Raw genomic sequence first — 11,339 nt, 5'->3', positions numbered from 1 at the left:
GGGGGAGGTTTAAGTATACTTCCACAGCGCCAGACTTCCGCTTCCGGTCTTCGGAACGGTTCGCAGTAGCTATGGAGGAACCGGAGATGCAGCTCAAGGGAAAGAAAGGTGGTGGTGCGGAGCCCCGGGCTGGACAGCAGGGTGACCCGACAGAGGGAAGAAGGGGGCAGTGGCTTGGAGGGAGCATGCGGGGGAACTGATTGATCTACCATTGAACCCTGGCTTGGCCGATGACTAGTTTTAAAACCTTTAGAAAGTCTCCGTCCCTCGGTTTTGTCATCTGTAAAATGGGGTGTATAGTAGTCTCTCCCAGCCCCGCATAGGTTTGTTGTGAGAATTCAGTGACCTGGTATTTGTAATGCATTGGAAGAACGCCTGGGACTTGGCAGTCGTGCGTATTATTCCCTAATGCATTTACGCTTTTGTCTAGGTTTACATTAAAATATTTGTGAGTCACGTGTTTACAAATTACAAAGTGCCAAAAACGATTTTTTTATAAAGATTTTATTTATTTATTTGACAGAGATCACAAGTAGGCAGAGAGGCAGGCAGAGAGAGGGGGAAGCAGGCTCCCCGCTGAGCAGAGAGCCCGATGAGGGGCTGGATCCCGACCCTGGGATCATGACCCCAGCGGAAGGCAGAGCCTTACCCCATTGAGCCACCCAGGCGCCTCTACACACGTTTGTTTTCTAATTAATTATTTAGAAGGCACAAGTACATTTCATTCGCAAGAACACCGAAGGGTAAGCTGTTCTCATTTTCAAAACGAGGAGGACTAGGAAGATGAGAGTACACACAGTTTGGAGATGGCAGGATGGGCTGTGCCGCACTAGTGAGCTAGACGGACTGCCACTAGCCAGACTCATGCAGAGCCTTCCCTGACTCCGCCCCTCATCCCTCATCAGGGTTCTCTCTCATCTACCGCACTATACTGGGCAATAGCAAGGGGTCCATCTGTGTAACAAACCTCAAGGTGGGTGCTATTATCACTCCATTTTACAGATGAGGAAACTGAGGCTCAGAGAAGCCCCTGCCCTCCAGAGTCCAAGCTTTGATTTTTTTTTTTTTTTTTGTAAACATATAACCTAATAAAGAATGAGAATTTAAGTGTAAGAAAATGAGCAAGGTGCTGAGGTTGAGAATGAGGTGGAAGGGACATCAGATTAAGCTTGCTGATCAGGGAAGACCTTGCCCAGAAGGTGACATTTGATCTGAGGCAGAAGGGGTGAAAAGAGGCCAGTGAGGGAAGGGCGAGTCAGTGGCAGAACAACAGATGCAAAAGCGCTGAGGTGGCAAAGTGTTCAGAGCTGTGCAGCAGTACAGCAACTCCTGGTCTCACAGTATTTGTGGGTATTTAATTTAACTGAAATTAGGTAAAATTTAAACTTCATAGGGTGAGCACCAAGTAATGTATAGAATTATTGAATCACTGCATTAGTACACCTGAAACTAATATAAAACTGTATGTGATCTATACTGGAATTAAAATGTAAAAAAATTATAAAATAAGATTCAGTTTGCGAGTCATATTAGCCACATTTCAAGTGCTCAGTAGCCATATGTGCCTAGTGGCTACATTATTGGACAATTACAGATTATAGAACCTTTCTATCATCTCTGAAAGTTCTTTTGGACAGTCCTGGCAGTGTTCAAGGAACAGCTGGGAGGCCATTGTGCCATGGGTGGAGAGTGGGGAGGGCAGGGAGGTCAACAGCAGGTAGAATATACAGAGCCTTATGGATCATAGTAAGTTAGGTGATTTTATGCTGTGGCAGATGGGAGCCATGGGAGGATTTCAGACAAGGGAGGGACATACTTGGTATGTTCATTAGATGCTCACTCCATCTGTTGTGTGGAGATCAGATTGTTGGCAGAGGGGGAACCGGGAGACGAGGGAGGAGCTGACTGAACCTGGTATCCAGGTGGGAGGTGGCCATCCCCAGACCAGTGGGCATGGTGTAGTGAAGAAGGGACGAGGGAAGGGGGAAACAGGATAGGGAGGAAGCTGAGCAAGGAGTGCTGTCAGGTAAAATTCTCAGCCTGTTCGTTCAGGAGAACTCAGAAGGATGAGTTATACATTGTCCCAACAGAAGGCATGGGGCATGATTTAATACCCTTTTATGGTAGTCATGAAGATCCCATCCAGGGATCTGAGCATCCAGGCATTTTCAGATGCAGTAACTGGTGGTTCCTCCGAAGAAGAATCTCAGATTCATTCCTTGGGATAAAAGGAATGTGAGGGGGTCCAAGTGGACAGAAGCAGGCTTGGGAGGGGAACGATCGTGAGTGCCCTGGATGTGTTAGCATCATGATTAATTGAGGCCGTTTTGTGACCATCTCCTTCCACCTATCCCTGGGGCCACAGGTGACCCAGCTCCTGGACAGTCCCTGCTCTAGCTGGAATCATGGATTAAGCAGTCAAGAGTCTTATGCTTTGTCTCCTGGTGTCTCCCTACCCTTCCCCTTGTTCCGCCACCACCACCCCTCCCCGCCCCGCCAACTCCTACCCCCAACTGTCGATTCCCGACCCAGTCACAGACAAGTTCACTGAGAGTGTCTATGTCCTGGCCAACGAGCCGTCCGTGGCCCTATACCGGCTGCAGGAGCATGTGCGCCGCTCTCTGCCCGAGCTGGCCCAGCATAAGGTGAGCCCCAGTTGTTCCTGCCCCCGTGCTTCCTGAGAGTCCTCATGTCATGAGCCAAGACCTGCTCTGTGGAGCAGGGGCTGTTGGGGGCGGAGTCAAGGCTGGGACACCAGCAAGGAGGCATAGGGTCACTGAGACAGGTTGGGGCCTTGGGTGGACAGACTTGGAAGAAGGGGGCAGCAGGATGTGCATTAGTTGTGACCTGTGTGATGAGAAGGGAGGAGGCAGCTGCACGTCGACCCGAGGGAAAGATGTGCTGGGCAGAGGGAACAGCCAGAGCAAAGGCCCCGAAGCACGGTAGCCAGGTGTTCACAGAAAGCCCAGACTGGTGGGGCAGGGGATCTGTAGGAGGAAAGATGGGGATGGAGGGGGCTGGTCTCTGTGGCCATGGCGACGGGTGATCAGGTGCTCCATCCCAGAGAACTAGGAGGATGGAGGTGGGAGCCCTCTTGTTAACAGCTTCCCATCCCCCACAGGCCGACATGCAGCGGTGGGAGGAGCAGAGCCAGGGTGCCATTTACACGGTGGAGTATGCCTGCAGGTGAGAGTGGTGGCCTCCCCACTCCCGGGCTGGTCCCACTATGCCCCGGGGTCAGCTCTTGGGCATTCAGGCGCATCACAGCCATCTGCCCAGTGAATCTTGCCCTGTTGAATGCACCTGAGTTGGGGCATGTGGATCTTGGCTTACCCGACCACACAGCAGGTTCCAGCCCAGGCCTGCTCCTCTCACCATCGCCCCAACCCACATGTGCCTCAGACAGGCTGCTTCCGGAGCCGAGTCCCTCCCCATGTGGCACAGGGTGGTCATGGTTTCAGGGAGCCGCTACCTGGGCCAGGGAGCCAAGGCCTCAAGGGGCATTTCCCTGCCACAGCCAGGACCACAGACTGGCTAGTGGGGTGAAAGCAGCTTGAGGGGAGAGCCAAAGCACAAATATGTCTGTTTATTTTTAAATTTTTATTTTTATTTACTTATATTTTAAAGATTTCCTTATTTATTTGAGAGAGAGAGCACCAGTGGGGGTGGGGGGCAGGTGGAAAGGGAAAAACAGGCTCCCTGCTGAGCAGGCAGCCCAGTGTGGGGCTTGGTGCCAGGACTCTGGGATCATGACCTGAGCTGAAGGCAGATGCTTAGCAGACTGAGCCACCCAGGTGCCCCTTAAATTTTTATTTCTTTCCAATTTTTTTTTTTTTTTAACTTTAAGTAGGCTCCACACCCAGTGTGGGGCTTGAACTCACAACCCTGAGATCAAGAGCCCCAGGCTCCACTGAGTGAGCCAGCGAGACGCTCCTCCAGTTTTTTTTACTGTGTAACATACACACAAAATGTGTCACCTCAACCATTTTTAAGTGTACAGTTCAGTGGTATTAAATACATTCGTAATGCTGTGCAGCTGTCCCCACCGTCCATTTCCAGAATTTTTTTCATCTTGCAAATCTGAAACTCCTCGTTCGACCCTAACTCCCCTTCCCCTCTCTCCTAGCCCCTGGCCCCCACCATTCTGTTTCCTGGTTATGAATCTGGCCATTTGAGGGACCTCACATAAATAGAACCTTCCAGGATTTGTCTTTTTGTGTCCTCTGCTGTCCCTCCATGTGCTGTCCCCCGGGTCTACCCATGCGACAGCCTGAGTCAGAATGTCCTTCCTCTTGAAGGCCAAGTGGCATCCCACTGCGTGGAGGCACCACGTCATCGGCGTCTGGCAGTGGACTTCCAGGTGGCGCCCAGGCTTTAGCTTCTGTGGAGAGCGCTGCTGTGAACGTGGGTGGACCACCGAATCTCATTCTTCCTATTTTGTGTTTAGCTTTGGCTAAATCTTCAGATCCCTGCCCCCTCCGCAAGGGAAGGATGTGTGAGAGAGCCAAAACCGGCAGGCAGCGTTCCTTGTCATCCTTGCTCCTTGGCGGGTCTCGCTTCCCGCTCTTCTGTTGGTTCCCTTGACTGTGTTTAATGGCCTGGCTCATTCTGTCTGCCTCGGGAGCCCGGCAGTTTTGTTTAGAAGTGCTGCTTGTCCCTTGTACTGGCTAAGTCATTTTGGTGGAAGCCAGAAACCCCAGCCGTTCTCGTCTGTGGCACCACGGGCTTGGCCTGCCTGTTCCTGTTGCGTGGGCGAAGGCTCCTTGACAGGCGGTCCTGCTGCCAGGGGCACTGAGCTGCATATTCTGCCGTTAGCAGCCTGGACTCCTCCGCTGGGACAGAAGGCAGCCCAGACAGATGGCATCTTCTTGAGGCTGATGGCCTCAAACACCCTCCTTGATTAGCTCAAGGAAGAGTAGTAAAGAAGTAGAGGAGTTTCTCTCTCACATCTGCCAAACAGTTGCCAGACCGCTCCGGGACAGCCGCGAGGAGGAACACATCAGAATCTGTACTTTGTCCCGGTTCTTCTAGCTGCCCCATCTAGCACGGGAGTCTGGGCTGTGGGGGACTGCTCACACTCAGATTTTAATCCAGCAAAATGAAATAAAAGATTCAGCCCCTCTGTCTCACATAATCATATCTTAATTGCTTAGCAGCCAAGTCAGTGGATAAAGATGTTCCAGAAAGTTCCACCGGGCCATGCTGAGCTGGACAGGAGGCTGGAGTACTCTGAGTGCTTCTCTTGAAGGAGAGGCAAATTTCTGTCTGCTAAGAGACCAGGTTTCCTTTAGGGACATGAAAGAGCCCTTCTAGTTCAGAATGCTTTACACAGTGTTAACAGTTGGTGTGAAATTTAAAGTTACTGAATTGGGGTAAACTATTCCGTAGGGAACTTAACAATGGAAAGTTTCTCTATCAAGGTGGGCAAACCCTAGAGCTTTGGTGGTGCTAAGATGAGCAAGCTAACAGCTGGTATCGGCCAAAGCTCCTCCCCTCTCCCCCCCACCCCTCCTTCACCGCATCACCCCCCTCCCCACCCCTGGCCTTGATCTCCTGGCCATTTTACAGCAGGTCCCTGACTGATAACAAGTGGGAGTGATTTCTTTGTCTTTAATAGAAGAGCTTTAAAAAGACGCTTTTCGTTTTTCCTGCAGCTGTTACGCTAGTGACTTGCTGGCATCAGCAAGGCCTGGTAAATCAGTGGCATCAGTGGCCTGGTAAATATTTTCCTGCAGTACTTTCAGAAGGGCCACTTTCCTTAGACATTCCTCAGTGTGGCACCAACATGAGGTTAGCACAGCTTTGCCGTGGTGCTCCCCACCCCCATTTGGTGGTGAATTTTTCTAGTTCCCTCCAAACTCAAACTCCAGAGCTTTTCATAGTTGAGTTGATAAACCTTCCTTCAGAGGCAGGAATAGGTTATCTGAGAGGAAAGCCAAGATGTCTTTGAGGCCATCTTTACAGGCTTATAGCTTCTTCAAAACATTAGGTGATCTGGGGCAGCTGGGGGGCTCAGTTGCTTGGGGGGCTCAGTCGGTTAAGCGTCTCCCTTTGGCTCAGGTCATGATCCTGGGATCTTGGGATTGAGCCCTGAGTCAGGCTCTTTGCTCAGCGGGAGCCTGCTTCTTTCTCTCCCTTTGCCATTCCCCCTAATTGTACGCTCGCTCTCTCTTACGCTCGCGCGCTCTTTCTCAAATAAATAAAATCTTCAGCCAAACAAATAAAACATTAGGTGACCTGGCAGCAGGCATGTAAAAGGTGCATCTAGGGGGCGCCTGGGTGGCTCAGTGGGTTAAGCCGCTGCCTTAGGCTCAGGTCATGATCTCAGAGTCCTGGGATCGAGTCCCGCATCGGGCTCTCTGCTCAGCAGGGAGCCTGCTTCCCTCTCTCTCTCTCTCTCTCTGCCTGCCTCTCCATCTACTTGTGGTCTCTCTCTGTCAAATAAATAAATAAAAAATCTTTAAAAAAAAAAAAGGTGCATCTAGGGGCACTGGCGGCCTCCGTCAGAAGAGCATGTGACCCTTGATCTCAGGGTCATGAGTTTGAGCCCCATGCTGGGTGTAGAGGTGACTTAGGTGAATAAATAAATAAAAACTTAAAAGTTGCATCTAGCCATCATGTGTTCTATTGGATGGATGCCGTCTAGGCAGGGCAGGGAAATTGAAACTTGAAGGCCACGATGAGCCCTCGGGGAGGAGGTGCCTGAATCCGCAGGGTACCTGCTGGGCCCTGAGCCCGTGTGGGCCCCCCACGAGCCTCCGGGAGGGAGGATACACGGGCAGGCCCGGGACAGGGAGGGTAAGGCAGGCGTGGCACCGACCGGTCCGTCCTCCTGTTTCAGCGCCGTGAAGAACCTGGTGGACAGCAGCCTCTACTTCCGCAGCGTGGAGGGTCTTCTCAAACAGGCCATCAGCATCCGGGACCACATGAACGCCACCGCGCAGGGCCACAGGTAGCTCCGGGGACCGCCTGCTCCTGCTGCCCTCAGCCTCCTCGCTGTGAGGACCTTTGCTGCTCAGCTGGGAACTGCCGCTTCTCGCTCCTCCGACAGCTCCCTTTCCTCATCTCATGGTGTGTGGTGGCTTCCTCCTGTCCTTCGGCATCTGTAGCGGGGACCGTTCAGCCACTCAGCTCCTAGTCCTGAGCTCTGCTGTGGGCCCAGCCCCGGGCTGGGGATGGGGGACACGGCAGTGACCAACACTTGTGTGCTCGTGGTCTCGCGGGGAGGCACACAGCGACTGTGTAAACACAGAACAGATGAGAGCACTTCACATGCCTGCGGGAAGGAGAGGGAGGTGGGAGCAGAGGCCTGCAGACTGTGCAGAGGTGCAGCGGGGAGGGTGCTCCAGTTTGGACAGGGGTGAGGCCAGAGGCCCTGGGGCTGGTGTTGGAGGAAGGGCTAGGAGGTGGGTGTGGCCGGAATGTGGAAACAAGGGGGAGCCTTGGGGTGGGCAGGGGCCCCGGAGCTGAAGGAGGCTTCAGACCTGGGACCAGATGGCCTCAAGTCCTTGTGCCCAGGGAAAGAGTTTTTGTTTTCATTTTCATGCTAACATAATAAACATGCGTTTGAACCCACGGGCATGTGCTGTGAGCTGGAGCTCGACTTTGAGGTGTGTCCGGCCCTTGCAGTTTGGGGCTCCGGCGTGCCTGTCCCCCACCAGACATTTACAAAGAAAGGAAAAAAATCTGCATCACTGTTGCTGAGAACTGAGACACAAGAATTGTCAAAAACAAAAAAGCCCCGAGGATGTGTGAGAAGGGGTGTGCGGCTCTGAGTTAGTCCCATGCACGTGTCTCTGGGTTCCTTCTACTGCAGGGCGGTGACAGCCGTCCAGACGAGTGTACTGTGTGGTGTCACACACGGCGCCCTAGACACAGTAGGGCTGCGGAGGGCCATGGCTCTGACTCTTCATTCATGGTCCGCTGAGTGCTTTTGAAGGCCTTGCTTGTGCCTGCCGCTCTGAAGATGCAGGTGCTTCCAAAAGAGGCCGGAGCCACTGAGGTGCTGCTGCTGCTTCCCTGAGCAGGCCCTGTGGCTTTGAAGGGCCTGGGCCTGTGTGAGTCCCCGCCGTGACCTCTGAAGTCGGTGGCTGGGCCCATGGTTGCAGAGGATTCCCTGAAGGCTGTGGCCGGGGGTCTTAGGGGACTAGAGGGTGACCCAGGCCCATCTCCAGCCTGACTGAGCAGGCCCAAGAGGCTCTGACTTTGGCCTCAGGGATGCTGTGCATGTTTTGTTCCAGCCCTGAGGAACCACCCCTGCCCTCCTCAGCCTGATCCCAGAAGAGACTTGGAGGTGCTTTGGCCCCTCTGACTCAGGTCAGTGACAAGTGGGGTCGTGAGCCTCTGTCCTCCGTATTCTGAACTAATCCACCCTGTGTCCCAGAAGGGACCCGCTTGTCTAACCGCTGGGGCTTTCTCCCTGGGGCTGGTAGGATGCTTTCCTCAGTGTGAGGCTTCAGGGTTGTAGGAACCTTGAGGCCTCTGCTGTTCCGGATGTCATCAGCCTTTCTCCCTCATGCCCTTTCTGCCATCTTCCTGTCCCTTACCCAGGCCACAGGCTCTGTCTCCACCCCACGTCATACCTGCCAAGACAGAAAGGGGTTCCCATGTTTCTCCTAGCCTGCCACATGCCAGCTGCCTGCTTTACTCACACACATTCTCTCTGGCAGAGCCCAGCATGGCCGTTACCCACCCAGCTCAGGAATCTCTGCTCCACTGCCAACCTGCTGTGTGACCCTGAGGAGGTCCCTCCCCTCTCTGGTCTCTGCTGTTCCCTTCTGTCAGAGTGGTTCATCAGGCAGCAGAGGGCGCTGCTGCTCAGTGCCGTGTGTTGTAGCTGTCCGCTGCTGCTGTGTGACAAGCTATCCCAGAGCTTAGCGGCGGACACACCAGTCATCTGGCTGCTCACAGTTCTGCAGCGTGGGCTGGGTCTGCTGGGCAGTTTGACGGGGCTTAGCCGGAGGCCACCATCTGGCACTCTCGGAGTTCGATGGCGCTGCCCAGTCAGAGGTGGCCTTGCTCACACGTCTGAACATCGGCTAGTGCTATCAGCTGCTGGGGCTCCAGTTCTCCTGTGCCCAGCCTCCCCGGCAGGCCCGCCAAGGCTTCTCTGGGGACCGGGTGCCAAGAGGGCAGCCCCAGCGTGCCCGTGCTCATCCAGCGTCTTCTTGATTCCCCTTGTGGGTGTCCCATTGGTCAAGGCCAGCTACATGCTATTCTTTGCCCATGGAGGACAGACCCCGACAGATGGGAGGCCCCTGAGGGACTTTCTAGCCCTTACTCTTGTAACTCTTAAAGCCCTGCTTGTTTGCTAGCCATGGTGATGGCACACTAGGCTTCAGAGGCCCTCTCGGAGGGTTGGAGAGGCATGGGTGCAACGGGGCCTTCCCAGCCCCCAAGCAACAACCCCTTCTCAGACCTAAGAGGCAGCAGAGCTCATGCCTGTGCAGTCAGAGTACCCAATGAACACCTGCTATGTGCCAGGTTTAGCTCTCTGTCTGGGGGTACTGAGGACTTCTGTAGGCTGTGGGATTGCCTAGGGGGCATCTGGGAGGGCCTGGAGCCGGAGGGGCTGCCCAGAGGCTCAGCAGCCCACCCAGGGCCCTGCACCAGGTTGCCCACCAGCCCTGGGTTCACACATCACCATCTCTCCCCTTCCATCTCTTTGCCCCGGTGCCCCTCCCCCACCATCCAGCCTCAAGGCTACTGCCCTTCCGACACCCACCCTGTGTCACCTGCCGTCCCTCTGCTGCTGCAGGCCCTTCAGAATAAAATGCTCTGTGGCTCCTCCTGATCCTGCCTGGTCCCTGCAGACCCTGGTCCCTTCCTCTTTGAGTTGCTGCCCATTGTCCCTCACAGAGCCTTCCAACCCCACTTTTCCCCCAGCACCGCTCCCCACAGGGTGGTTCGTGACCTTTATAGCATCAAGTTTTAGTCTTCCCTGGCCTCTGACTTCACCTGCCTTTCCAGTCCTGGGCCTGTACGCATGGTTCCCTTTTGCAGAAGAGGAAACAGGCTCCAAGAGGTGAGGTGGGGTCACTGCCCTTGACCAGAAGTGGGAGTCATACCCAGAACCTCCAAGCCCTGGGTTTCGCTTCTCCCCGTCCCACCCAAGCTCCTGCCTCAGGTGCTGTCTCATCCAGGTGGCCTTGCAGCCCTGAGGGTCTGCACCTCTCCCTAACCCTCACCCTTCAGCCCAACTAGAGCTGGGCCTCTGGACACAAGCCTGGGATCTGGCAGGGACTAAAAAACAAGCAAGTGTGGCCAGCACATTCCTCTTCTGCCCAGAGCCTCTGGAGCCCTCTGTGAATGTCTAGAGATGAGGCTTTGCTGCTCCTGGACTTCTGCCTGCCCCCCATCAATCAGGGACACGGTCATGGCCACAGGCCCGCAGACCAATAACTGCCATCCTGTTAAACCTGATCAACCACCCACTGTGTGCCTGGCACCATGCTGGGGCTTTTGGAAGGCTCATCTTTTCATCCTTCATCCTCAAGAAGCCCTGTAAGGCAGGTGTCACCAACAAGTACAAATGGAAAAAGAGCCTTCAAGAGGTGGCATGAGCTGTACAAGGTCAGCAGACTCCAGTCTGGCTTAGTCCCAGCCCTGTCTCTGAGATGCTGTGTGACCTGGACCCCAGAACTGGGTCTCTCTGGTCCTCCCTTTCTCCATCTGGACAAGGAAGACTGGCCTGGACCTTCTCTGCAGGCTGAGGTGGACATTTGTGTGCCTGCATGCGTGGCCCACTTTCTGTCTTGAGCAGAAATGCCTACCCCAGACTCAGGCCATATGGAAAAGCCATCTTCAATTACAGAGGTGGCCATGGGACACTGGCCTGACCAATCAGAGCCTCCATCTCCCAGGTCACTGTGATGGGGTGGACACGAGCGTGTGACCTGGTGAGAGGTCTTACCCAAGAATTTTGCTGGGAAGCATGGGAAAGTCACCATCTTCCTGTGAGGGTCGTTGAGCTAGGCAGATGGGAGACCAAGAACACTCACGGGGTCCCGGACCCAGCTGTATCCAACACTAGCAAAACTTGATTTTTTAGTTTCATTAGTCTGCAACTTACCATATTTGCCAAAATTGCTCCGAGTCCCATTTCTGCCAACTACAGAAGAGCCCACACTGACTGCTATGAATGTCAAGGCTGGAAGGTCATGGCACAGTTTGTCCCCCGCCGAGGCCAGCTGTGTACTGGAGCAGTGTCCAGCACCACATATCAGGGAGATCAGAATGGAGTCGTTTGGGGGTGGAATCTGGGTGGGTCCCACGCCCGCTGCTCTGAGAGGATCCCCACACCTCCCTTGGTGGTGTGGGTGGTTGGAAGAGAGGGGTGG

At 54.2% G+C, this 11,339-nt stretch overlaps 1 protein-coding gene across 3 annotated transcripts; it reads left to right on the top strand.

Annotated features, from left to right (window-relative positions):
- Nucleotides 1–43: 43 nt before the first annotated feature.
- On the top strand, nucleotides 44–9,716 carry BORCS8 (BLOC-1 related complex subunit 8). Of its 3 annotated transcripts, none has more exons than XM_032867764.1 (6): nucleotides 44–108; nucleotides 2,533–2,645; nucleotides 3,122–3,186; nucleotides 6,842–6,952; nucleotides 8,241–8,316; nucleotides 8,670–9,716. In XM_032867764.1, the coding sequence occupies exons 1-5, from the start codon at nucleotides 72–74 to the stop codon at nucleotides 8,272–8,274; spliced, it is 360 nt and encodes a 119-aa protein (XP_032723655.1). In that variant the 5' UTR covers nucleotides 44–71; the 3' UTR covers nucleotides 8,275–8,316; nucleotides 8,670–9,716. The 3 variants fall into 3 exon arrangements, with proteins under 3 accessions (XP_032723655.1, XP_032723654.1, XP_032723656.1); XM_032867763.1 differs by having other exon boundaries at nucleotides 8,666–9,716; XM_032867765.1 differs by lacking the exon at nucleotides 8,670–9,716 and adding an exon at nucleotides 8,551–8,657.
- The last annotated feature ends 1,623 nt before the right edge of the window (nucleotides 9,717–11,339 follow it).

Source organism: Lontra canadensis, unplaced genomic scaffold, assembly GCF_010015895.1.
Source record: "Lontra canadensis isolate GAN:19392208 unplaced genomic scaffold, GSC_riverotter_1.0 scaffold35, whole genome shotgun sequence".
NCBI classification, from domain to species: domain Eukaryota; kingdom Metazoa; phylum Chordata; class Mammalia; order Carnivora; family Mustelidae; genus Lontra; species Lontra canadensis.
The sequence above is the reverse complement of the archived record's forward strand: the minus strand, read 5'-3'. Positions and strand labels throughout refer to the sequence as shown.